The sequence below is a fragment of the Aythya fuligula genome, chromosome 28 (genome assembly GCF_009819795.1).
Source record: "Aythya fuligula isolate bAytFul2 chromosome 28, bAytFul2.pri, whole genome shotgun sequence".
In the NCBI taxonomy this organism is placed as follows: domain Eukaryota; kingdom Metazoa; phylum Chordata; class Aves; order Anseriformes; family Anatidae; genus Aythya; species Aythya fuligula.
Genome location: NC_045586.1, coordinates 269,749 through 294,322, shown reverse-complemented (window position 1 = coordinate 294,322; position 24,574 = coordinate 269,749). Strand labels below are relative to the sequence as shown.

General features: G+C 61.7%; 2 protein-coding genes across 5 annotated transcripts; one reads left to right on the top strand and one right to left on the bottom strand.

Moving 5' to 3' along the window:
• Positions 1–219: 219 nt before the first annotated feature.
• LOC116499687 (dual specificity protein kinase CLK2) lies at positions 220–14,501 on the bottom strand. 4 transcript variants are annotated; one of them, XM_032204501.1, is made up of 20 exons: positions 14,391–14,501; positions 12,513–12,682; positions 12,077–12,311; positions 10,227–10,323; positions 9,813–9,879; positions 9,367–9,483; positions 8,964–9,130; positions 8,398–8,492; positions 7,902–8,031; positions 7,542–7,624; positions 7,232–7,311; positions 6,908–6,998; positions 3,624–3,701; positions 3,364–3,498; positions 3,167–3,287; positions 2,961–3,089; positions 2,613–2,772; positions 2,080–2,181; positions 1,881–1,998; positions 220–1,748 (listed from the first exon to the last, which is right to left on the bottom strand). In XM_032204501.1, the coding sequence occupies exons 2-20, from the start codon at positions 12,680–12,682 to the stop codon at positions 1,602–1,604; spliced, it is 2,322 nt and encodes a 773-aa protein (XP_032060392.1). In that variant the 5' UTR covers positions 14,391–14,501; the 3' UTR covers positions 220–1,601. The 4 variants fall into 4 exon arrangements, with proteins under 4 accessions (XP_032060392.1, XP_032060391.1, XP_032060388.1 ...); XM_032204497.1 differs by lacking the exons at positions 220–1,748; positions 1,881–1,998; positions 2,080–2,181; ... (3 more) ...; positions 3,364–3,498; positions 3,624–3,701 and adding an exon at positions 5,844–6,472; XM_032204499.1 differs by lacking the exons at positions 220–1,748; positions 1,881–1,998; positions 2,080–2,181; ... (3 more) ...; positions 3,364–3,498; positions 3,624–3,701 and adding an exon at positions 5,844–6,472 and having other exon boundaries at positions 10,227–10,320.
• Positions 14,502–15,091: 590 nt separating this feature from the next.
• On the top strand, positions 15,092–22,820 carry HCN3 (hyperpolarization activated cyclic nucleotide gated potassium channel 3). The gene is made up of 8 exons (XM_032204672.1): positions 15,092–15,414; positions 17,468–17,897; positions 18,055–18,216; positions 18,666–18,884; positions 19,293–19,439; positions 19,528–19,768; positions 20,349–20,513; positions 21,004–22,820. The coding sequence occupies exons 1-8, from the start codon at positions 15,092–15,094 to the stop codon at positions 22,146–22,148; spliced, it is 2,832 nt and encodes a 943-aa protein (XP_032060563.1). The 3' UTR covers positions 22,149–22,820.
• The last annotated feature ends 1,754 nt before the right edge of the window (positions 22,821–24,574 follow it).

The following is a 24,574-nucleotide window of genomic DNA, read 5'->3' as shown; positions in this document are numbered from 1 at the left end:
GGGAGGCGGCGGAGCGGGCGCGCCCCAGGCGGAGCCGGGCGGATCCGGGCTCGCTCCCGCCGCCGCCCGCAGCCCCGCCGGGAGCCCGGGATGCGGCGGCCCCCCCCCGGCCCGCCCCTGCGCGGCACGCCGGGAGCTGTAGTCCGGGAGGCTCCGGTGCGTCCCGGCCGGCCCCGTTTCCCACCCCCTTTCCCCGTGGCGACGCAGCGGAGGCGAGGAGGAGTCGGAGTCGGTTTATTTCTTAAATTAAACCTGAAGGCGGCGTGGCGTTCGGCACAGCAGCACGGGACAGGCCGGAAGGGGAGCAGCGCGGCCCCGGGGCAGCAGGAGGGGAAGCGGCGGCGGCCGCCGGGTCCCAGCCGTGGGGGGCGCAGAGCGGAGCCCTCCCCCAGCAGCAGGGAGCCGGCCCCCAGGGGAAGGCACGACCCCGTCCCACCACCCCAGGAGCAGCAGGAGGGGAACCAGCCGCATCCACTGGTGGATGAAAGCAGAACTCGTGGTCCCCAGTCCCCTGGTCCTCTTGGGGGCACTGGTGGATGGGGCTGGGGCCAACAGGGGCAAGGGGACACAGGGCACAGTGTGGGCAGTGCTGCACGCAGGGACGGGCTCAGCCCCCCAGGAGGGAGGAGGGTGAAGCCACACAAAGAAAGGACACAGCTGACTGGGGAGTGCTAGGGAGAGGGAGGGGGGCACCGTCCCCACAGCGGGCAGAGATGAAGAAAGGAAAAGCTGTTCACATCCCCGAGGGCTGGGAACAAGGAGGGGCAGAGGGAGCTCAAGCTGGAGAGGTATGAGGAGCCCTCCTCAGCACCCAGCCTGGATTTAGGGTCCACCAAGCACCAGTCCCAGAGAGGAACTGCACGCAGGCTAAAGGCAAAGAGCCGCCATCAGAAGCTGATGCGCCACCGCTGCCTGCAAAGCAGTGCTCTCCTCACAGCCCCGTGCTTGGAGTAGGCTCAGCCCAGCACCATGAAGGACAAAGGAAGGGAACGGGATGGAGTCTGCCTCCCAGCTCAGCACCCTGGGGACAGAGCCAGCCCAATCCCACATGAGCACTCCCCTGGGGAAGACAGGAATGATTTCTGGGCAGGGAATGAGGTCCTGCTTCCAAGAAGAGGCAGGCAAAAGCCTCCAGGGCTGAGCCAGCCCACACACACCCTGGGACTGGACACAGGTGGGAACCCTCTGTGCCCTGGAGCACACAAGTGGCATCACCAGGTGGGGAAAGGGGAGATCCTGGCCAATAGAGAGGAAGGGCAGCAGCCATTTCAGTCCCTGTCACACACCCGGAGGGGACTCCTGCCCCCCAGCAACTGGTGCTGGAAGGAAGGACAATGACTGGGCCACTGCACCTCCCCCCCAGCTCCTTCCCCCAGTCCGCTGAGGGAGGGAAGGGGACCAGCACGAACCAGACCAGCCTCCATCCACGAGGAAAGGGGTTAGAGCAGCAAACGATTCAGGCACCAGCACTTCCAAGCTGGGATGAGGCAGCCTCTGACAGCTGATGCAGACACACGGGGATCCAATGAAAGTGCAACTTGGATTTCCTCTTCTTTACCAAACAGCCCACGTGTGAGGGACAAGCCAGGGCCCCCATCCCGCTAGGGTGCCCGGAAGGCGTTGGTGGCCGCACCCGCAGCAGCGTTGGCCGCCGCTGTGCGCACTGCCTGGTTGGAAAAGACCCCTGCGGCAAACTCCTCCTGCGCCTTCTGGAAGCTGGCACCCGTCCGGCGGTACAGAGAGTGAATCTGGAAGAGAGCAGCAGGCTCAGGAGTCACTGCCCCAGCCCCATTCCAACACCAAGTGCACAGAGCTGTGCTCCACGCCAGCCCAAACCCACGCATCCCGATGTTTTGCCCCAGCGTTCACTCCTCACTCACCTTTTTCAGCATAATGATGCCCAACACAGCCACCGCTGTGAAGAACAAGGACACCAGGATCATCATCACAGCCACAGCCGTGTTCTTCCTCAGCGCTATCAGACTCAATATCCAGCCACTGTAAAACAAGCAGCGGCTGTCCACGGGTTCCCTCTGCCCCACCTGCCTCCCCCTGCTCCGGGGTGAGCGCAGCACGTACCTGAAGCCCCAGTTGGGTATGCCGATGGCCTGCAGCACGTACATCACGTTCTGGGCAAAGAAGACGAAGAAGAAGACAAAGAAGTTGAACGAACTGTCACTCCTGGGAGAAAGAAACAGACGAGGTTAGGCCAGAGAAAGCGATTCTCAAACCTTTCTCAAAAGCAAGGAGAACAGGCAGGCACCAGATGTGCAGCCACCTCCCTTAACCAGTGGTTAAGGGACTTGTAACGGGGAGAGGGGGGAAGTAAGAAGAAGAGGCACAAGGCAGTACAGGGATGTCCAACAACAGCCACGGGAAAACACTCCTGTGACCTCTTTTGCCCCATCCAGAGCAAAACGTGTTTCTCACAGAGGGGTTCAGCCCAGGATCACATCCCTGAGACCCGTAGGAAACACAGGTACGGCGCTGGGACACCCTCAGTGCGCAGTCCTGTTCTAGCACAGAGCCTGGTTTCCTCCGTTACAAGCACCAGCCTGGCAGATGTCCCACCCCACTGCTTTGCTGGCCCGTGAGCTCCAGCAGATACACACCTGAAGGCTTTGTACATGGGCCTATACCAGCAGACGAAGGAGCAGGGCGTGTAGAGAAGAGCCCAGAGAATGGAGAGGCCGAACCCAGAACCTGACGAGGGATCCACGCAGAACCAGGCGAGCGAGGACAAGAAGTTCAGGAAGAGAGCAATGGTGCTGGCTGAGGGAGAGGACATCGGTCAGGCGCCCCAAGCAAGGCTCCCCACTTCCCATGCCAAGAAATCACCCCCCTGGGCCTAGGCACCGAGTTGCAATCGCAACTTCTCCAGATCAGCAGCATTCCCTCACGTGCAGGAGGCTCGATCCTCTACCTGCTCCCCAGACCTCACGTTCCACGCGGGGACTCACCCATCCAGAGGTAATACATGGTCGAAACTGTCTTCTGGAAGTCAGCGGGGATCTCCACGGGGATGTCCTGGTAGAAGCAAGGCTTCACGGGGCAGAAGGACGGCAGCGGGGGCCAGTTGTTCAGTCTCGCTGCAGAGCAAAAGGAGGTGAGAGGCAGAGAAGCGCAGCACCGTGCAGAAGGGGCCCGAGGGGCTCTGGGCACTCACTGGCACCACTGCCGAGGGCGGCGTTCTGCAGCTCCCGCTCCCGCCGGTCCAGCTCCTCCGCCTTGCGGTTCAGCTCCTCCTGCCGCTTCAGCAGCTCGGCCGTGGCGGCTGCCGCCGAGGCCTGCGGAGGACACGCGGCCCTCAGCTGCCCGCTCCTCCCCCGGCCCACCCGGGCTGCCCCCGCCCAGCCCCGGTACCTGCGTCCCGTAGGAGCCGTAGTTCCGGGGCTCCGTGGGGCTCGGTCTCCTCGGGGGCTGCGCGGTTCCCTGCGGCGGCGGCACGCCTACGGCGGGCGGGGCCCCGGCCGGGGCATGGTACGGCGGCGGTGGCGGCTGCGGGACCGAGAAGGAGGCGCTGAGCCGCCGGTAGAGCCCGGCCGCGACGCGCCGAGCCCCGGGCAGGGCCACCGGGAGGCGGCCCCGGGGCACCGCGGGGCCCGGGCCCACCCCCGGCTCACCGCGCCGTTCTCGAAGGGGTTGTAGGCGTCCAGCGCCGCGCTCTCGGGGCCGGGCCGGTGCTGCACCACGGCGGGGTCCTGCAAGAGACGCGGCAGGGGCTGGCACCGGGAGCGGGGCCGGTACCGGGGCCCGAAGCGAGGCCCGGGGGCGGGACGGGGCCGCCCCGCACCTGGAAGGGGTTGTCCGGGAGCACCGCGGGGCCGCCGCGCTGCGCCATGGCCGCTCCGGGACCGGCACCGGCAGCACCGGGACCGCCCCGCGACGGCACCGGACGGGCCTCGCCGCAGGGGGCTCTGCGCCTGCGCGGGGCGGGGCGGAAGCGAGCACGTGACGCGGCCACGTGGCCCTGGGGTCACGTGGCGCCGAGCCCTTTTCTCTCCCCCCCCCCTTTTTCGGCCGCTCTACCCCGTCCGCAGCGCAGGGGCTGCTGGGAGCGCGTCTCCATGGCAACGCCGTCCCCATGGCAACGCCGGGATGGGGCCCGGCCTCCCCGGGGCCTACCAGGCCTCACCCGGCCCCACCGGGCCTGGCCCCACCCGCCCTGGGCCCCGTTCAGCCAGGCCCAGCAAAAAGGCGCTCTCCCCTGCGGGTACCCAAAAGGTCTCAGCCCCAAAGCCAAAGATTTGCCCAAATCTCGCCGTTGCAGCCCCGGGGCCAGGCGAGCGTTAGCCCCGGGTGCAGCAAGGCGGCTGCTTCACTGCCCCCCAGCGATGCACGGCGGGTTTCGTGGACGTGAAACGGTCAGGGAGGAATTGGTGGCACGACAAGCGGCTGGGGTAATTAAAGTGGTGCCTCCCGGATGGGTTATTTATGGGGATTGCCGATTCCAGCAGCTACAGGCAGCGTGCCGACAGCCCCCTCCCAAAAAGGAATTCCCCAGCATGAGATAAAACCCCACCTGCCTCTAGTTCCCATCCCAGACTTCAGTACTCAGCAGCAACTACACCTCTTGTCTAAAAATCTCCCCTCCTTCTGAATAGAGGAGATTTAAAGTTATGCACAAAGCTGTGAGCTCCCCCCTCAGCCCGGACAGCTGCCACCTCACCGTGGTGCTCTTGGCTGGGAAGTTAAAAGCTGCGGATTCAGATTTTGGACACCACGGTGCTGTGTTTTCTGAAGTCTGACAGACTGCAGATATTATTTGCTCAATTTAATTCCAATGCAGGCTCACCCAGGGGCTGGCTACAGATGCAGCAGGACCAGGTCTTCCCCCCACTCTCATTCCCTGGCACACACCACCTGAGCTGCATGGCTGTCTGCTGTCTGACCGGGCAGTGCTGCAGGAACCAGGTAAAAGCTTCCAGCACAAGCTCTTTAAGACCACAAGTGCGTGGAGATGAGCCAGAGTCATTCCTTTTGTGACACCCCCAACTAACTCCAGGTGAAGCTGGTGTTTTCCTTTATCTCTTTGCATGATGACATGGACAGAGTCTGCCACAGACTGATGGCACAACAACAAAGGGACACACTTGTGTAGAACAGACCACATCTGCTGTTCCTGACACAAGACTCTTCCAGACACGCGTGGGCAAAGCAGCAAGACAGAGGTCCCATCAGGTCTATGACTTCCCCCAGCAAATCCCATGGAAAAGCCCAAGTCAAGGGCCCAGCCTCACAAAGAGGCACAGGCAGACCCATTTCCCTGTGCTGGGCTACAGCACACACTGCTGGGCCACCCCCTGTAGGCATCTGTACAGCCCTCGATCACCTGCCCATGGAGTAAGGGGGTTTCTCTAGTAAAGCAGCACTTAGGCTGCTCCCTTCAGACCTTTTGAGCCTGGCTTTACCACACATATCTAACTAGTCCCTGTTATCCTTTTGCTAGTAGAAAGACTTGTTTCATATACTAAATCTTCCCACCTTTGAATACCAGTCTCAGGGCACAACACAGGACCCATGTTTTGCCACCCACCATGCCAGAATCTGCCTGTCCTGGAACTATTTCAGGCCAGCTGCAGCAGCTCAGAGCAGCTCAGACAACAAGGCCATCATCCAAGCTTGGGAAGAACTGGGCAGGTGGGTGAATAAAACTGGCTTTGTTACCCAGGGGTTTACCAGACTGAAGCAGCTTTCTTCCTGCAACACGAGGATGCATCTTCCTTCCCTCTGCAGGGTGCAGCACAGTCACCACCTCTCAGGAGTAAAAACCACCAGCAGAACAGCCTCGAGACAGGCTGCTGCTGGTCCAAACACAGGCCGGAAGGTTTATTCACTTCATATTTATTTCTCACAAAGACTGTACAAAATTCTTATAAAACTCTGGTGTGGGGATGGGCTATGACATTGATCCAAAAAATAATTCCCATGCAATCCCACCAGTTTCATAACTTACAAGGAAACAGATAAGCTACAGAGCTGCGAGTCCTGGAGTATTTACACTGAGGCGGGCAGGAGAGAACAGGAGACAAAGCAACACATGAACAGAGGTATTTACAATATGGACATACAAGCCCCTCGCCTCACGATAGCGGCAGCAGCAACAGCAGGAGGTTGTGGTGCTCAGAGGCTGATAGAGAATATGGGCTATTTACAGTATCTCACATATTAACAGCTTTACAAACATGTCCAGGGAGTTTATGTATAAAAAAAGCACCAAATGTCTGAATAGAAATCACACAGGCCTCCACGGGGGCTAGAATCTGAGGGCAGGCTGGCACCTGTGGCGTCACCGGCTGATGTCTCTGCTAGAGTCCCACATTTTTGTGCTTGGCTCCATCTCCAGCATGTCGAAGAACGGGTGCTTGAGGGCTTCAGCCAGGCTGATGCGCTTGGACGGCTCGTACTCCAGCATGCTCTCAATGAGGTCAAAAAGGCGGTGATGGTCCTCGGCCTCAGAAGTCAGGTACCGCTGTGGAGAGAGACGGGAGAGGTCAGGGCGCAGGACACTGCACCCCGTGCTGGTCACAGAACGCTACCTGGCCTGAACAGCTAAGGTGGGGGAGGACTGGTCTGTTCAGACCTGCATTCATCCTAAGCCTGAACTCTAGGCCACTTTAACAAGCACAGAACTGTCAAGGGTTTTCCCCCTTCCCCATCTTTCCCAGACACTTCCTGAAGTCTCCTCGCCCTCCTCCTCATCCACTTGAGGTTAAGCTCAGGCTGCTGCAGTCCTCCTAGTTTATGTCTGGGACAGCCAAGGCTCCTTCAGGAAGATACTGGTCTGACCCTTTCAGTGGCCCAACCTTGCCCACGGGAAGAATCTTCAGAACTGGGGCTGGCACTGTAAGACTCTGCAATGAGAAAAGGATAAAGCAACCAGGCGCTCCTGCCCACCCCGCCTTACCCGCAGTGGCTTGCAGTTTTCCCTAACATAACGGCCAGCAGAGGTGTTCTCATCCCAGTCCAGGCGGCCATGGTAGAAATACTTTTGCTTCCTGTCAGAGTAAGAGGTGGGAACAGGTTACACCCAAGCACCAAACACCTTGCAGCAGAAGCAACGCGCCAGCCCTGACACTACTCTGCCAGGGGCGCACACATCACTCAGGACACTGCAGCAGCATGGACTGACTCAGCAGGCAGCTGCAAAGTTTGATCCCTTGAAGAGAACCGCTCTACATAAAGCGGGGAAGAGCCAGGAAGCCTGCAGTGCCCAGCTGGCCTTTCTCACCTGGTCTTCCGGATCATCCGAGAAGGAATTGGCCCCAAGATCCTCTCCATCATGGCCAGGTGCTCCCGGTTGTCATGTGTCTGAGGGAGACAAGCATAAAGGGGAGGCATGGAACAGATTAGTCTTTCTGCCTCCAGACCCGGGTGATTCCCAGTTCAGAACCCCTTGTTGGCCAACGCCTCGGTCATCTCCACAGGCCTGCAGTGATGGAGGGAACTCCATCAGCCCCAGAGGCTCCTGGCTGTGCTGGGCAACAGCCAGCATCCTCTTTCACCAGTTGTGAGGAAGCCACAGAGCAAACGGTTCTCACCTGAAACAGGGTGAAACCCACATAATATTCAAAGATGATGCAGCCGATGCTCCAAACATCACAGGGCTGGCTCCAGCCAAGCTCTAAAAAACAACGCATTTAAAAGAAAATACAGTTATGGCCCAGGATTCCAAGTCCCTCTCCCTTACCCTTTCAAAAACCAACAAGTAACTGGAAAAACAATTCCCATTCTGGCCTTCTCCTGCTACATTAGTGGCAATACGCTGCCCAGCTGATAGCAATGCCAAAACCACCGGTTTCAAGTTGTTGCCCCCAGCCCTCTCTGAATTAATCCAGCAGGCAGCTCCCCGTGCCCTCGAGACAAAAGCCTGCTGCTGCAGAAAGCCAGGGAGAACCTACCCAGTATGACCTCCGGGGCCCGGTAGTGCCTGGTGGAGACAATTGTGCTGTGATGCTCGTGATCAAAAGTGGCACTGCCAAAGTCCACCACTCTGATGGCCGTGCTTTTCACACTCCGCTCATCTCGCTTCTTTGTGAGAGAGAAAGACAGCAGTTACTCAGCAGCTTCCAAACAAGGACCAACACACAAGGACCTTACACAACCAAGGCTTTGCCACAGGGGCCCAGGGGAAGGGAATGCTTTGCAGGGTCTATTAGTGCTGGTGCATACCCTCCGATGCACAGCACAGCACCTCCCAAAAAAACCTCTCACTCAGCTGGAGTCTGTGGTCTCCATAGCTTACTTGTATACAGGCAGTTCACCCAGATTTGTCCTGAACAAACGCGTGAACGCAGCCAGCCAACACTATCTCCTATAGTCCAACTCCTCCCCGTGCTAAGGTCAGGGACACCAAGAACCCAAAAGGACACTTCTAGAGCAAAGCTGTTGCGTTACCTTTTCCAGGTTATAGGTGAGTTCGTAGTCAGAGTTCACAAAGAGGATGTTCTCGGGTTTGAGGTCAGTGTGAGTGAGTTTATTGTCATGCAGAACTGAGGAAGCAAACAGAACCAGAGTCAAGAAACAGAAGCAAAACGATGCTGCATCCACCTGATGAGCAAACAGCATTAACTTGGGTTGCTGCTGGCACAGTTTTAGCCCATGTTTGAAGTTGGGTGTGAACAGACAGGCCAGTCTAGGCCAAGGTGCTTCGACAGAAGCACAAAGATTGATCGCATCGATCACCAGAACATACACAGGAAGGTGGACGCTGAAGTGCTCTGGGCAGCTGCCAGCCCACAGGCATCAGAAACATTATAACCAGGCAAAGAAAAAGGATTCACCCCAGGCACACATTCACCACAGAGGGGCAGGAAGGCTCAGTCTCAGGACTGGCACAGCAGCACTGTGGCAAAAACTCATTGCATCGGGCCACCAGCTGCAGAACTGGCACTGAAGTTGGGAGCCACACAGCTCTCCAGGTCAGTCATGGACCAGCAGAGAAAAGAACAGTGAACACTTACATTTCACAGCCTGGCACACCTGGTAGGCCATATGCCGCACTTGGTGGATAGGGTAAGGCAGATAGTTGTTGTCCTTCAGGAAATCAAAAGTGCTGAGGCCCAGCAGTTCGAAGGAGATGCACATGTGGCCGTGGTAGTCAAACCAGTCAAACATCCTGACACACAGGCTGAAGAGAAAGAGTCAGATTCGGGACAGATCTGCACACGCCACTCAGACGGGCTGTCCCTGCACCAGGCTCACCCTTTCCTTGCTCGGTCTGTATCCCGTACCAAGGCAACGCGCCACCAAAAACTAGCTACAGATGAATTCAGTCACACACCAAACACCTCTCCCATCCCATCCCTACAACTGCGCTAGGACGATGCTTTCCCTTCCATTTTGTCACCAGCTGAGTGCACTCACTTCTTGTTCTCGGGATCCTTCTCGTTGATTTTCTCCAGCACATTTATTTCTAGTCGGGCAGCCTCTTTGTATTTCTCCACGTTTTTAATGATTTTGAGAGCAACACGTGCACCACCCCTGGGGAGAAACAGGAAGAAAACTCAAGGTCATTCTGGAGTTGTGTCAGAGACTGTGCCCTGCAAAAAATGGGCTTTCTGAACTACTCTCTTCATGGGAAGATTTATACATCCTCTCCCTCGCTATGAACAGCCCAGAGACTCCCCCCAGTCCCTCTCCAACACATGGATGACCCAACGGGATGAGCACCCACACCAGCAGAGGAATACTAGAAATCGAGGGACCCATTTCCACCCCAGGCTCCTGCTTGAAGCACGAGACTATTTCACCAGCTGCGCTGCCTTTTTTCCTCATCGCCACACCCCTCCCCGCCCCAGGAGTGGGCGTACCTCCGGTGATCCATGCACTGCACCACTCTGCCGAACGTGCCTTCCCCTAAGGTGCTAATAATCTCATCTGGGAGGGAGAGAAGAAGAGAAAAGCCCATGAGAGAGTGAGCACGACCTGGATGCAGCGCATACACAAGGCAGAGGAGAATGCATTGCAACACCTAACCTGCACACAGCTTGAGAGACCGGAGCAGCGGAAGGCTGACACCGGCTGCACAAGGCAACTGCCCTAGTTCCCTGGCACTTCAGTAACAATACAAAATATAAACGTAGTTTTAACAAAAGGGGAAGGAAAAGGAGAGGGTTTCTCTTTAATAAACAATGAAAATAAAATGAAACAGAAAGATAAGACAGATCTGCGACTGCGATGGGAGCTTAACTAGAGAGCTAAATTATGTTACGATTTGGCTGTACATCTTTCTTGTAGCCAGTCGCCGACGCGATAGATCAGATGCCCCTCGTCGTCGTCCTCCACACTCTTGGCCCTTCTGCTGCTCTGTCGACTCCGCTGCTGGCCCAGGCAGACAGGGAATTCATCATTCACCAATCAGATTTTCAAACCAGCGCAGCAGCCAGCGTCACGCATTGGTTGGTTTGGAAATTCACATGGTTGTTTGAGGAGGGGTTGCAGGAGGAGATTCCCAGCCAATTCATACGGCACAGAGGAATATATAACGATAGGGATATTGCAAGGGAACATGTCAAGATACAACACACTAGCTCAGAAAAGAAAAAAACAGTTTGCTTTTCGTTGTAGCAAAAAAAAAAAAAAAAAAAAAAAAAAAAAGAAAAAAGAACCTACAAACAGCCCCACCCGAACCAGTGTGAGAGCAGAGACGGGCAGAACGAGGGCTAGCAGAGGGGCAGTGGAAGGAGCCAGCTGCTCTTGCTCCTGTGGGGGCTTGGAGAGGAACGGCACTGGCCTATGGGTCCCGGATCAGTGCCAAGAGAGCACGCCAAAGCACGACTGCAGCCGGGCACTCAGTGACCGCAGGGAGAGGCTTGCTTCAGCCCCGCATCAGCCACTGAGGAAAGGCAGCAGGAGGCAGGTGCCGGGAAGTCCTGCACAAGCAAAGGGCCAGACTGCCCCACAGACACTGCCCATCCCCTTCCAACAACCTCCCACGGTGGCTTCCCCCAGCCCCAACACTCAGATTAAGATGAATTCAGAGATTTCAGAAGCAACTCTTGGTACAACGATCCATCCAAAACCAGAGAGAATTTACAAGTAACTGCCTGGGGGCAGATGTGACACTTCTTTCTAGACCCTCCCCCAAAGAAGCTGATCCTGGAAAGACCAACTTCCAGGAGAGAAGCAGAGGCCCAACAGGGAATAGGGACAGCCTGGGATGAGGCAGATGAGAGATTTTATGTCAGAGAAGAGAAAACTCCTGCCTTTGGTTCCGCTAAGCATCCCCACACCTGGGAGCAACCAGACAGCAGACTCGGGACCTGAATCCAGCCCATAACCCCGTCCCTGGACACACAGTCAGAACAGACCAGACAACACTGAGAGCTCCACACACAGAGCAGAGAACATGTCTGGGGTCTAACAGAAGTGGAAGGTGAACAGCAGAACAGACAAGAAGAGAAAGCCGGGGACACTGCTGGGAAGAGCCTGGGATGGTTACTGCCTCCACCCGGACTGACCAGGCCACAAGCTACGTTCACCTGCCAAAGCCCCTGGCGTGACAACCCAAGTCAGCTGCGCCCACCCAAAGGATCCTGCTCTGACACAGGACCCAGCTCACAGAGACGGGGCTTCCTGCCACAGAACACAGGCCCGGATCAGGGATCAGCAGGGGCCACGGGGACCTGTCGCAGACAGACCGAGCTCTCTGGGATCAGGAGCAGCTGAATGCTTCCTGTACAAACCTCACACAAAGACCGCTCAGCTGGGGTTCCTAGACAGCTCTTTAATGAGCATCACCACACCAAAGCAGCGCTCTGTAGGGATAAAGGAGCTGTGGAGCACAGCACCACCCCAGGGGGACATGCCAGCCCTGCGGGGCACGCCTGGCCTTCCACCTCTGAGCGGGCAACGCTAAGGCAGGGTCTGAGCTGCCTGTGCCCAGCTGGCACAGGGCAGCCACTGCTGAGGCGCACCAGGACGGTGGACAGGAACCGCTGCCTGCATCAAAGGCTTTCTAGGCATTTCTCAAGCTGAGTCCGAGAGAGTGTTAGAAAGTGAGTTTTCTACTTACCCAGCTTGCCACCTGTGAGAGAAAGGTTACAGGGGAGGCCCAGCACAGCAGGATACTCACCGATGAGGAGCGACTAAAGGACCGGCTGCGGCGCCGCCTCCGCCTGTGCTTACGCCGGCTGCTTTTGCAGCTCCGGTAGCTGCCCTCGCGGTCCCGGGAGCGCCGGTACTCGTAGGAATGACGGTACTCGGGTTCATAGTAGGCTTCTCCTCGCTCACGGCTGTAATCGTTCCGCCGGTAGCTATCACAGTAACGCCGGTCGTAGGCCCTCCTGTCCGCTGAGTGGTCGTCGTAGCTGGGGGGGAAGCAACCCATGGGGATAGGATTACAAACACTGTTCAGGAAGTGACAGCTCAGAGCATGCAAGCCTGCTAAGTACAGGACGGGCCGAAACACCTCGGGTCAGCTGGGGACAGGTGAGGCGCACGGTGGCTCTGGCAAAGCGATAGCAAGACGAATCAGCCAAAATCCGAGCAGCTCCGCGGGGCTGACTCACCTCCTGGACCGAACGTGGTAGCTGTCCTCCCGACGGTGCCGACGGTCACGCTCGCTGCTGCTCGACCGTGACCGCGTCCGCCGTCGCTTGTGCTTGCGACTTCTGTAACGCTCATGGTAGCTGCCCCGGCTGCTGCGCTCCGACGAGCGGTACCTTCTAGAGTGAGGCATCTGCAGGAACAACACAAGGCCGTGACTATGAGGCGATGGCAAGGGAGAGAAACCAGCACGTACAGTCAGTAGCCAAAGAACCGTTAGGACAAACAGGGGGAGGCAATCAGCATGTCTAAGTACGCATGGGGGATTTGAGAGGGAGGGGACAAACCTCTGAGGAACCCCGGAACCTCATAAGAGTGAAGATGCAGCCACCCCCATGGGCCATGCCTGCTGTGGTTTTGTTCTCCAGGTTACGATTCCCCCTTCACTTCTTATCCATGGTCTTTACTGGCCACAGCTCCAGGAGCAGCATTTGTGCTTTCAATGCTCCTACTTTCTCTCCCTGACCCTATGCCCTCCCCAGGAAGCATAAACTCTCCACCAAGAAGAACTGAAAATAAAACAAAGCTCAGCTTATTACTGATGCCAGGCCCAAATCCTTGCACCAGCACTGCAGACACCTAAGTGGGCAACTGCTGAAGAAATGCCTCTGTCCTGCTGCTGAGCCAGCACCACCTACAGCTCTCACTCCAAGCACAGAGGCCCCTACAGGATCCAAGGAACAGGAACACCGTCTGCACGCACAGATGTGTTAAGGCAGCCTCGTAGGCCTTACCTCAGAGGCAAGGAATACTCACAACTCTGCCCTGTAGGTGGGACGTTAGAGTCAAAAATGAAGAAGAAAACGCCTCAGTAAGACCATACACCCAGTTCCACCTCTGAAGTGCAAGTTCTTAGGGTCGTGCTCCTACCCCCAGACCTCGCTCCAAAAATATCAGACTTTCCCAATGCGTATTTTGGTTCTCAAGCATTGAGCTGCTAGATCTGCCCTGTCTCCACAGGTAAGAGGCTGGATTTCTGCCCACACACCTCCTGGCGGATCTTTCCTCCCCCCTCAGAACGCACGCTCGCCTACCTGGCTGACTTTCTGCCCGCAAAACTCTGCTGACGTTAGGGGCAGGGCTACCAGAAGGCAAAGCTACTCCCACAGCCGTGGCGAGCTACAGGCACGTACTCATCGCACGCCGACAAATCTCACCCTCGGCAGCCAGGCCGGGCTCCGCAGAGCCCCTGGCGGTCCCTCCCCGGCGGTGGCTCACCGACACCCGGCGCTGGGGCCAAGGCGAGCGCCGAGCCCGTCACACCCCCTGTGAGCGCCGCGCAAGGGAGACGCTCCCAGCCCTTAATTAAAGGCAGCGCTGGGAGGCGACGCTGGCAGCCCTCCAGCGGCCGGGTAGCCCTCCTTGCACGCAGGCGGAGGCCGCACCGGGGCGTTTCGCTGCGCTGGAACCGGTTTGGGGATCATCGGCGGTGGGGCCGGGCCGCCAGCAGCGAGCTCGGCCGCCGGGCGGGGCCCGCACCGGACGCGGCGCCGAAAGAGGAAGCGCCGGGACCCGTCCGCAGAGCGAGGCCCGAGGCCGGGGCACCGGGACGGACCGCGCCGGGGGGGGGGAGGGGAGAGGGGATGGGGAGAGCTCGAACCCCCCGCCCGGTGCCCCCGGGCCTGGCCGCGGCCTCCTCGGGCGCTCTGGGCCCGCCCCGCGAGCGCCCCCCCGGAAGCGCTCGGGCCTCGGGAGCGCGGCCCCGACCTTGGCGAGGAGCCTCCGGGAGGCCCTGCCCGGCCCGGCCCGGCCCTGCCCAGCGCGGCCCCGGGGCGCCGCCGCCGCCGAGCACGGAAGCGGCCGCCGCGGCCTAACCCCGCCCGCCCCGCCCCGAGCCGCACCGTCCTCGCAGCCAGCCCGGTGCGCTTGTCCCACAGGAAGTCCGTGATGGCGGCCGTGGGCCCCCGGGGATCCCGGGCCCCGCTCCGGCTCCTCTCGGGCTCCTCCGCCGCTCGTCCTCGCCGCCGCCGCCTCCTCCGCCGCGCCCCGCCGCGCCGCGCCGCCGATCCGGGTCTCAGCCAGGCCGCGCGCACGCACGACGCACACGCGTACGCGCTTGCGTCACGAGGCGCGGCGCGCGCACGGGCCCGCGCGCAAAGGCGGCGGGGCGGGGCCGGGGGACCGGGGGCGGGGCGGGGCCGGGAGGGAGGGGGGACGGAGGCGGGGCGGGGGGCGGGGCGTCGAGCTAGACCACGCCCCTGAGCCCCGCCCGCCCCGCCCCGCCCCGCCCGCCGCGGGGTCCCGCGCCGCCGCCGCTGCCGCCGCCGCCGCTCCCGTGCCGCCGCCCGGGCCTCGGTGCTCGGCGCTGCTCCGCTGCCGCCGGCGCCTCCCCGCTGGCGGCGGGGCCCGGCCGCGGTGCCCGCGCCAGGGCGTGCGCAACAGGCGGGCGCCGCCGGGGCCGCGGGCGCCGGTGAGCGAGCGGCCGGGGGCGGCGAGCGAGCGGCCGCCCGGGGCCGGGCATGTGCGGCGGGGCGGCGGGCAGGGCGCCCGGGCAAGGGCGTTTGAAGGAAACGTGAGGCGCGGCGGCGGCGGCGGCGGCGGCATGGACGCGGCGCCGGGCCGGAGCCCCGAGCCCCGGGAGAAGCCGCCGGTGCCGGACGGGGAAGCGGCGGCGGGGGCGGCCGCTCGGGGGGCGGCGGGCGCGGCCCCGGCCTCGCCGGCGGCGGCGGAGCAGATCGTGGCGGAGGGCGAGGCGGCGGCGGCGGCGGCGGGCACGTTCGTGCAGCGGCAGCTCGGGGCCATGCTGCAGCCCGCCGTGAACAAGTTCTCGCTGCGCATGTTCGGCAGCCACCGGGCCGTGGAGATCGAGCGGCAGCGGGTGAAGTCGGCCGGCGCCTGGATCATCCACCCCTACAGCGACTTCAGGTGGGACCCGGGCCCCGCTCCCCCCGGACGGGCCCGGCCTCGGTGCCCGGTACCCGGTGGTCGGTGCCCGGTGCTCGGTGCCCGGCCCCTCCGCCGCTGTCCCTGGTGCTGAGCGCGGCTCCCTCCCGGCCCCGCCGCACCGGCAGCGCCCGGCGGGGCAACAAGTGAGGGGCACCGGCGGTGCTCCCCCGGCCCCTCCGGGGGACAGCGGAGGCGGCCCCGAGCAACCGGGGCTGGCGAGGCTCCGACCCCGCCGCCCGCACCGCGAGCCCCCCGGCCCCTTCCCCACCCTGGGCACGTCCGAAGCCAGCCCCGCGATAACTCAGCCAAGTTTCCTCCGGTTCAGCCCCCTCCCGGTCTCCGGTATCCCCCCGGCCCCCTGGGGCTCCCCGCCGGGCAAGGAGCTCCCCGGCAGCCCCCAGCTCCGGGCACGCCAAGGAGGAGGAGGAAGGGGCCGCCTGGTTCTGCCCCCACGCAAAGCTTTCCTCCCTTGACACCGCTTTGAATTGCCAAACGTGTGCAGGACTCGCGCAGACCCCACACGGTGCCCGCGGAGCCTGCCCGAGCACCGGCCCCGCAGCCCCGAGCTGCCGGAGGAGGAGAGGGCAGGGCGCTGCGAGGCGCCGGGCCTGCCTCACCGTGACACCGGGATCGCCGGGAAGAGCGCAGGGCCGGCTGATGTGGGAGGAACTGGGTGTCACGGGGATGTTGAGTCATATAGGGTGGGCTTTCTCTACGGGGGATGAAGCTGCGAGGCAGTCATCTCCCACGGCGAGCCGTGACACGGCCGACGTCCCCAGCCGGGTGAGGAGCTCCAGAGGGGGGCTGGCACCTGGTGCAGGTCCCCGGCACCTGTGGGCAGCTCCGCAGCCTCCAGGGCCTGCGGTGCCCCCCGCAGACCGCCCCGCGCCTCCCCAGAGTGACCCCGAGGGGCGCAAAGCCCTCGTGGACCTTTTGGGAGGAAAGCCGCCCCCCAGGTTTGCGAGCCCGAGCTCTGCAGGAGCTTCAGCCCGTTGTGAAGGTGACATGCAGCGAGCCGGCTGGATTACGCTGGTGTTTATCACATTACGGGGATCCTCAAAGGCCACGGAGATCAGGGCCCTGTGTGCTCGCCGTGACACGGAGTGAAGGACGGGGCCTGCCCTAAAGAGCTTAAGCCTAAATCTGAATCGAGTGCGCCCGGCAGCTGGCGGGGGGCAGGCTGTTTTCCCATTCAGGGCACAGAGTTGGGGTGCGGGAGGTGTTTGTGCAGCCAGGTCAGCTCCGTTCTACCTGGCCGGTGCCTCCTCACCCACACAAGCAAGCCCTGGCCGTGGCTGAGGCAGCGTTAACACGGGCGAGGTGTCCTCACCCCCGGGGGCAGAGAGCACCAGCCTCAGCTGGGACTGAGCAGGGCACCCAAAAGCGGGAGCTGGGCTTTCTTTTCCAGACCCCATAAAAACTTCGGGCGTGGAGCTGGGAAGCCCCCCGAGCATTGCATGTGTTTGCATGAAGAAGGCAAACAGCCTTTACGCGTGGCTGGGGATGCTGAATTTCAGGGCACCATCAAACTCTAACCAGCCGATGCTGGGGACCTCGTGGATTTACTTCTGAAGCCTCTGAGCTTGTCCTCTCAGAGAAAGGAGGCAGATGAGGTGCTCCTGCAGGCCTAGGACCGTGTAGCTCCTGCCCACCACTCACAAGCACCCTTTTGGGGTCAGACACGTTCGTTCCACCTTCTCCATGGGGATGGCACTTGTCTGGCCTTTGTTCGCTCCTGCCCGGCTGCCCCACGCTACCATCCCAAGTGCCTCCCTGGCCCCGAGTCCCTCGGATGCCCTGGGAGCTCAGCACTGGGTTTGTGTAAGCAGCAAGGCTTATCCCAAATCCTTCTAAGCCAGCCTGGGCCGTGGTTGGGAGCTGGCGGACGATGGGGAGCTCTGGGGAGCAAAGCCCGTGTCCTCCCTGCGCTCTCCTCTTTGTGACATGTTGGACTCCAGCTTTGGTCCTGGGTTTCTTTTCTAACCTTCTGTCCCACCTCTCCTCCTGCTCCCTGCCTGCTGCCTTCCTGCAGGTTCTACTGGGATCTCATCATGCTGCTCCTGATGGTGGGGAATTTGATCATCCTGCCTGTGGGCATCACCTTCTTTAAGGACGAGAACACCCCGCCCTGGATCGTTTTCAACGTGCTTTCAGACACCTTCTTCCTGGCTGACCTGGTCCTGAACTTCCGGACAGGCATCGTGGTGGAGGACAACACAGAGATCATCCTCGACCCTCACACCATCAAAATGAAGTACCTGAAGAGCTGGTTCCTGGTTGACTTCATCTCCTCCATCCCGGTTGACTACATCTTCCTCATCGTTGACCTCGAGACCCAGGTGGATTCGGACGTCTACAAGACAGCGCGGGCCCTACGCATCGTCCGCTTCACCAAGATCCTCAGCCTGCTGCGCCTGCTGCGCCTCTCACGCCTCATCCGCTACATCCACCAGTGGGAGGAGGTGAGGGTCCCTCGGAGGTCCCAGGCCCGGGGCAGGGTCTCGGGGCAGGTCAGGGATCTCTGGCTGTGGGGTCCGGCTGGCTGGAGGAGGGAGTTGAAGCGACCATAATGGGGAAAGAGACAGTTTCTCTGTAGCTGCGCTCCTGCCTCTTCCCCAGATCTTCCATATGACTTACGACCTGGCGAGTGCTGTGGTGAGGATCTTCAACCTCATCGGCATGATGCTGCTGCTGTGTCACTGGGATGGGTGCCTCCAGTTCCTGGTGCCAATGTTGCAAGACTTCCCGGAGGACTGCTGGGTCTCCATCAACCACATGGTGGTGAGTGCCCCGGGCAGGGGCGATACTGGTGCTGCATCCACCAGGGGGAGGAGAGGAGGTGCTTGCACATCTCGACCGCTCAAACGCCTGGGCACACTCAGCCCCCAGAGCTGCCCGGTGGATCCGTGTGCTGCGGAGCAGCAGTGAGATGGTGTGGGGGGAATCTCTGCATCCTCTTCCTGTCTCAGCCCACCTTGGCTGCTGCTGGAGTTGGACCGGCCAGGGGAATCCCTTGTGCCCTGCCAGGAGGGAACAGGGCACCAGGGCTCCTGTCTGCTCCCCCAGAGGCAGTCCCAGTCCCTGATCCTCTTCCCCAGGCAGAGCTCTGCCCTTCGGTTGTGGACACATCAAATACCTTTTTGCTGGCTGCGGGGAGGGGGAACTGGACTGTTCTGCCCAGTGGCTCCTTCCAACAGAGCCCCCCAGCACTGCTGTTCCCTCTTCTGCAGAACGACTCCTGGGGGAAGCAGTACTCGCACGCCCTGTTCAAGGCCATGAGCCACATGCTGTGCATTGGCTATGGCCAGCAGGCGCCCGAGGGTATGACCGACGTCTGGCTCACGATGCTGAGCATGATCGTGGGAGCCACCTGCTACGCCATGTTCATCGGCCACGCCACTGCCCTCATCCAGTCGCTGGACTCATCCCGGCGCCAGTACCAGGAGAAGGTCAGCAGGGTGCTGGAGAGAGTGCCTGGATCCTGGGGGAAGTCATGCCGGCACAAGTGGGTCGAGCTCCAAAACCTGCTCGGTGCAGGCTCCCTGCCCGGCAGCCTCCTGCCCTGCTCTCTGCCCTTGCTGCCTGCTCAGGAGGTGGGGGTGTCAGGGGGGCAGGCTCCCTGTTTGGATAGGGACACCCCAGTCATCCTGCCGGGGTTCACCCTGGCATAGTGAGGCCCGCATCCCGGCCTCTGCCGTGGGACCCTCTCTGCCCTGAGCGCACGGGGGTCCCAGCTCTGGCAGTGGCTGCTCCTCACCGCCAAGGAGAGGGAAGGTGTGAGCCGGCGGTGCTGCCAGCCCTGGCACGGCGCAGCTCATTTCAGCGCAGCCCAGCGTGGCTCTCTCCTGTCCCCGCAGTACAAGCAAGTGGAGCAGTACATGTCATTTCACAAGCTGCCTGGGGACACGCGCCAGCGCATCCACGAGTATTACGAGCACCGCTACCAGGGCAAGATGTTTGATGAGGAGAACATCCTGGGGGAGCTCAGCGAGCCACTCAAGGAGGTATGGGCAGGCACCCCAGTGCTGGTGGTGTGGGGGAAGGAGGGCAGTGCTCACCGGGGTCAGCGCTGACCTGCTCCTCACCCCACAGGAGATCATCAACTTCAACTGCCGCAACCTGGTGGCCAACATGCCCCTGTTTGCCAACGCGGACCCCAACTTCGTGACAGCCATGCTAACCAAGCTGCGCTTCGAGGTCTTCCAGCCTGGAGACTTCATCATCCGCGAGGGCACTGTGGGCAAAAAGATGTACTTCATCCAGCACGGGGTGGTCAGCATCCTCACCAAGGGCAACAAGGAGACAAAGCTGTCTGATGGCTCCTACTTTGGGGGTGAGGCTGTGCTGAGGGACTTGGAGAGCAGAGGGACATGAGAGCTGCTGGGGGATATGTGATGCTTGCACCCTCTGTCCATCCCCTCAGCACCAACGCCAAAGGCTGGGCATCCACCTCCCTCGGGTTTCTGGGGCTCAGAAGTCCACCTCCCCGGTTCTTGCAGGGTGTCTTGTCCCACAGGGTGATCAGGGGAACCAGCAGTCAGAGAGCCCTGAATTCTGGCTGTCTTGGCCAGAGAGGGCATCCGCCCAGCCAGCCTCTGGCCATAGAGCAGAGGTGTTCAGAGCAGAGCACCTGGGCCAAGTTTCTGGGCTACAAGCACAGTTCTGGAAGAGAACTGGGTCGGGTGACTGCAGGAGCTGCATCCAAGGATGTCTCCATGGCCCGGGGAGGGAGGAACAGGTTGTGTGTGGCCCAGGGCACGGCTGTGGCTGTCCAGACTCCTGGCTTTGCTCCTTCTCCTGAGCCGTGCTGTTCCTGTGGGAGCGCTAGGCAGCCCTGTCCCTGCTCTGGGGAGGTCTCTGGGGAGGGGACAGATGGCTGCATCACTCCGCCACCTCAATCTCTCTCCCTGCAGAAATCTGCCTGCTGACACGGGGCAGGCGGACGGCCAGCGTGCGAGCTGACACTTACTGCCGCCTCTACTCCCTGTCGGTGGATAATTTCAATGAGGTGCTGGAGGAGTACCCCATGATGCGCAGGGCCTTTGAGACGGTGGCCATGGACCGTCTGGATCGCATAGGTGAGGAGCAGCCCCTGTGCCCCACACAGCCACCTCTGTGTCTGCTCCCAGGGTCCCAGCACTCCAGCCTCACGGGTCCCCAGCGATGAGGAGGGGGAGCAGAGGGATGCAGCCTGCCACCAGGGCCCCTCTTTCCTCCCAGACAGGATCTGGGCAATGCTGATGAGCTTCCCAGGGTGGGGCTGTCACCCTCCCTACACATATTTGCCCTGTCTGGCATTGGCCAGTTGCTCGTCCTCGTCCCCCCTTGCCTGCTGAGTACAAGTGGGACCACAGACTCCAGCCCCCAGCCCGGAGCCTTTGGAATCATCCTTTGGGCTCTGTTTTGCCCCTACTTCTCCCTCTGTGCTGAAGCCAGGACCCTCCCCAAAGCCTTGCTTCCATTTGGTAAAGCAGTGAGGTTTTATCGTCCCTTCCCCACCATCACCCCTGCCCTGCACGGTGTCCCTGAGAGCTCCTAGGGAGGGTGACACCACTACCTTTCACCCAGGGAAGAAGAACTCCATCTTGCTCCGCAAGCGAGCTGAGCACAGCTCAGGGCCCATGAACAATGAGATGATCCAGCAGATCGTGAAGCATGACCAGGATGTGGCCCACAACATCCAGGAGCTGCAGCAGATGACGATGGGCCGGGAGCTGAGTGGCAAGCCGGTGATCTGGGAGCCGCTGGTGCACGCGCCCCTGCAGACAGCCGCTGCCACCACCAACGTGGCCATTGCCTTGACTCACCAACACAGCCTGCAGGCCCACATCTTCCTGCCGCCCTCCTCCATCTCCAGCCCGCTGTCACCTGAGGCCACCCTGCTGACGAAGCAGGTGCGCAGGTCCCAGCCCAGCCTGGGGGGCTCCCGGCCCTCCTCGGTCAGCTCCCCATCGGGGGCGCAGTCCCACCTGCAGACACCGGCCGCCGGTTCGCCTTCCTCCCCGATGGTCCAGTCCCAGGCACCCCTGGAAAGCGGGGGCCAGCGACCAAGCCACGGGGGGCAGCCCTTGCCGCGTGCGGCGCAGAAGGGAGAGCTGCCGCCAGCGGCCAAGCAGCCCCCGGCAGGATCCCAGCCCCAGCTCTCCAAGTCCCGGGGCACCTCGGTTTCCACTTCTCTGCTGCAGCAGGCGGCGGGGGCTCCGTCCCCCAGCTCGGAGCAGGCGCTGCCGGCGGGGAGAACGCTCCACTACAGCCTGTCCCGGGCCACCGGCTCCCACATCTCGCTTCTGATGCAGCCGCAGCAGCTGGTGAAGCACAGGAGCATCCAGGGCCTGCCCGTGGGGCGGCTCACCCAGGATGTCCGTCTCCTCTCGGCTTCCCAGCCCTCCTTGCCCAACAAGGTTGCTCAGCAAGCAGACGGGAGCTCCCTGCAGCAGGGGAGGAAATCCGTGGGGAACCTGGCCCGCAGATCCTCTCCCTCGGTAGCCGGACTCCTCGCCAAGCCATGTCCGGGGATCACAGGTCAGCCAGCACACCCGCAGCAGATGCCTTCAGGATCGCTGGCTCAAGCGAGCCGCTCCGTGGCAGGAGCGTCCACCCCGCAGTCCCCAGTCTCTGCACCCAGGCAGGCGGCAGCTCCCTCCCGCAAGGGCTCCGTGGCCTTCAGCCCTGAGGTGGAAACGGGGAAGCCCAAGCTCCCATCCAACATGTGAGCCCCCAGCGGCACCCGTGCACGGGTAAGAGAGAGACAGGCACCGAGGTGGCACCCGCGGGAGGAGAGCGGAGGCAGCAGGAGAGGCAGAGCACCTTGTGGAGGCCTGGCTCTGTCCGAGGGGAGGCGAGGTGAGAGGCAGGGCACGGGGACACGCACCGGACATGCTGGGTGCGGGGGACGCAGCAGGGGTGGGCTTGGAGCAGCCCCAGGAGCTGGCCTGGCAGGATGAGGAGGGGGCTCTCCCAAGGACCGTGCCATTGCTCTCCCCACCCGCTCCATCACCGTTTCTATCCTGCCACCTACCCTCCTTCTGGAGGCAGCAGGCAAAGTTGGAGCCCTCGCCCCAAATCCAGGCCTCCCAGGGGAGCCCAGCTCCCCACAGCTACTCCTTCGGGGCTGGGCCCCTCTCTGCTCTGCCCTCGCTCCCTGCAGCCTCTCCTCGGGGCCAGGGTGATGCTGGCAGGCTCTGCTGGGCTCGTCCTCCCACAACAGTACCCGCAGCATCCCCACACCATCCCCACAGAGATCTGCCCAGCACTTTGGCTTTTTGGGAGAGGGGAGAGAGCCAGCACCCCACTGGTGCTGAGGGCAGAGGGGGCTGGAGCCCACTGTGGGGTCTCACTGGGCAGGCAGAGCGCAGGTACCTGGGGCCAGGCGGGGGCCAGGTCCCCTCTCCCCGAGGTGCCAGCAGCCACGCTCAGGGCTCGGTGTTGGGCCCTGGTGCTGCTGGAGCCCTGTGCCAGCCAGGCCAGCCCTGGCGTGCCAAGTGCCAAAGGCAGGGGCAGACAGCTCTGCCTCCACAGCATCCCCCGGGATGCCTCTGCCTGGCTTTGCCTCACCTCTGAGGTGCTGCAAGGCCTTTGCGGAGTGCTTGGCCCTGCCAAAGCTCCGCTGGCAGCTCACTGGGGCTGGGATGTGCCTGGCGGGGCTCTGCCCCATGCCTGGGCACCGAGCCCAGGCCCTTGGCCATGCTCCCGTGTGGAAGCAGCACGGGGGCAATCCGGCTGCCTGCAGCTCCAGGGGGGATGCGTGGTCCGGGCTTCGGTCCCCTCCTGCCCCGTGCTGCGGTCCCCTTTATGGACCGCCTGGAGAGGCTGATCACCAGCGCTGCAGCGAGCAGAAGGCGGGCTTGAGGAGACACCAACCCCGGGCAGCGCCTGGGTGGCATGTGGGGCTGCGGGGCTGCCTCCCCTTGCCCTTCCCACACAGAAGGGCAGGGGCTTGGGGGCTCCGCAGCCAACCCCAACTGCCCCTCCAGAGCCAGTAGTCATCCGTGTGTGTTCGAGTTGTGGCTCTGCCGAGCAGCTGAGCTCTGCTTACAGTGTTGCTTTGGGCTCAACCGCGTTACCAGTCCTGGTTAGAGTAGTGTTCCCTCCTGACCCCGCTGCGCTGCGCGAGCTGCTTTCCACTACTAGAGTCAGGACCCATGGCTTGTAGTCGCGCTCTGGGGCTTGGCTGCCGCTGAGCGGGGCCCATGGGACCCGGCGGCCCTGGCACACCCGGCCCCAGCCGCCTGGCGCAGCGGGCGAGGGTTTTGTTTCACGCAGTACTTCCTGAAGTGAGTCCTTCAGTTCTCCCCCCTCATGTTTTGGGATATTGGGACCAGTTTGAACCACTTGGCTGCTCCAGGAGCCGAGCCCTCAGGGCGCAGCAGCCCAGTGGGAATCCATTAGCGTGTCCGTCGGAGGGGATGTCCAGCACTGCCTTTTTTTTCATGGACTTGAACTCCCCTTCCCCACCCAGCTCCCGCGTCCCACTCCATCCCCATGGTCGGTGTCTCCCCGGCAGCCCCTCGGGAAGGGGTCTGCGGCCGGGCCGCGCAGTCAGACATCCCCCAGGCCGTGTTTACACCCCGTGATGTAGATGTCTTAGTGGTCATCATAGGTGTTCCTCACAGAGAGCGTGGGCCAGGCTGGGTGGCACTGAGTGCGGCACCATTTCTGCCAGCCGTGCTGCCGGTCACCCCTCCCCACGGCCGCAGACCCGTGCCAGGAGCCGGAGCCACCCCGCGCTCCGGTCACCGCTGCGGCCGGCTCCACCGTGGCGACCAGCGCCTGCTGCGAGCTGCGGCAGCTCCTGTCCCCGGCGGTCAGGACCCCGGTGTCCCATCCCCGAGGGGAGGCAGGAGGGGGGCGGCTGGGGGTTTAGGGCCGGGGGTGCCGGCCACGTGCGCGTCTCTGTGGCGTGAGTGGGCGCGAGTCTCGTCACCAAAGACCATGCTCCTTCACTCTTGCACTCACGGCAGTCGATGTACAGAGCTTGTAGTTTTCATATTGCAGAGAATTTAAAAGCGTTTTTTTTTTTTTTAATTTATTTATTATTATTTATTTTTTGGTCGTTGTACATAATGGGTTTAAATAATAAAGAGAGATTCTGAGCTGGTCTGAGGGAGCCTCCTTCAGTGCAGCCCGCGCCGGCCGCGGT

Coding starts and splice junctions, on each gene's coding strand:
- LOC116499687 (XM_032204501.1), bottom strand. CDS start 12,682: ATGCCTCACTCTAGAAGGTACCGCTCGTCGGAGCGCAGCAGCCGGGGC. Junction 7,625..7,901: donor GGCCCCGGAGGTCATACTGG/GTAGGTTCTCCC, acceptor GTTGTTTTTTAG/AGCTTGGCTGGAGCCAGCCC. Junction 3,288..3,363: donor ACGGCTCCTACGGGACGCAG/GTACCGGGGCTG, acceptor TGTCCTCCGCAG/GCCTCGGCGGCAGCCGCCAC.
- HCN3 (XM_032204672.1), top strand. CDS start 15,092: ATGGACGCGGCGCCGGGCCGGAGCCCCGAGCCCCGGGAGAAGCCGCCG. Junction 17,898..18,054: donor ACATCCACCAGTGGGAGGAG/GTGAGGGTCCCT, acceptor CCTCTTCCCCAG/ATCTTCCATATGACTTACGA. Junction 18,885..19,292: donor GGCGCCAGTACCAGGAGAAG/GTCAGCAGGGTG, acceptor CTGTCCCCGCAG/TACAAGCAAGTGGAGCAGTA.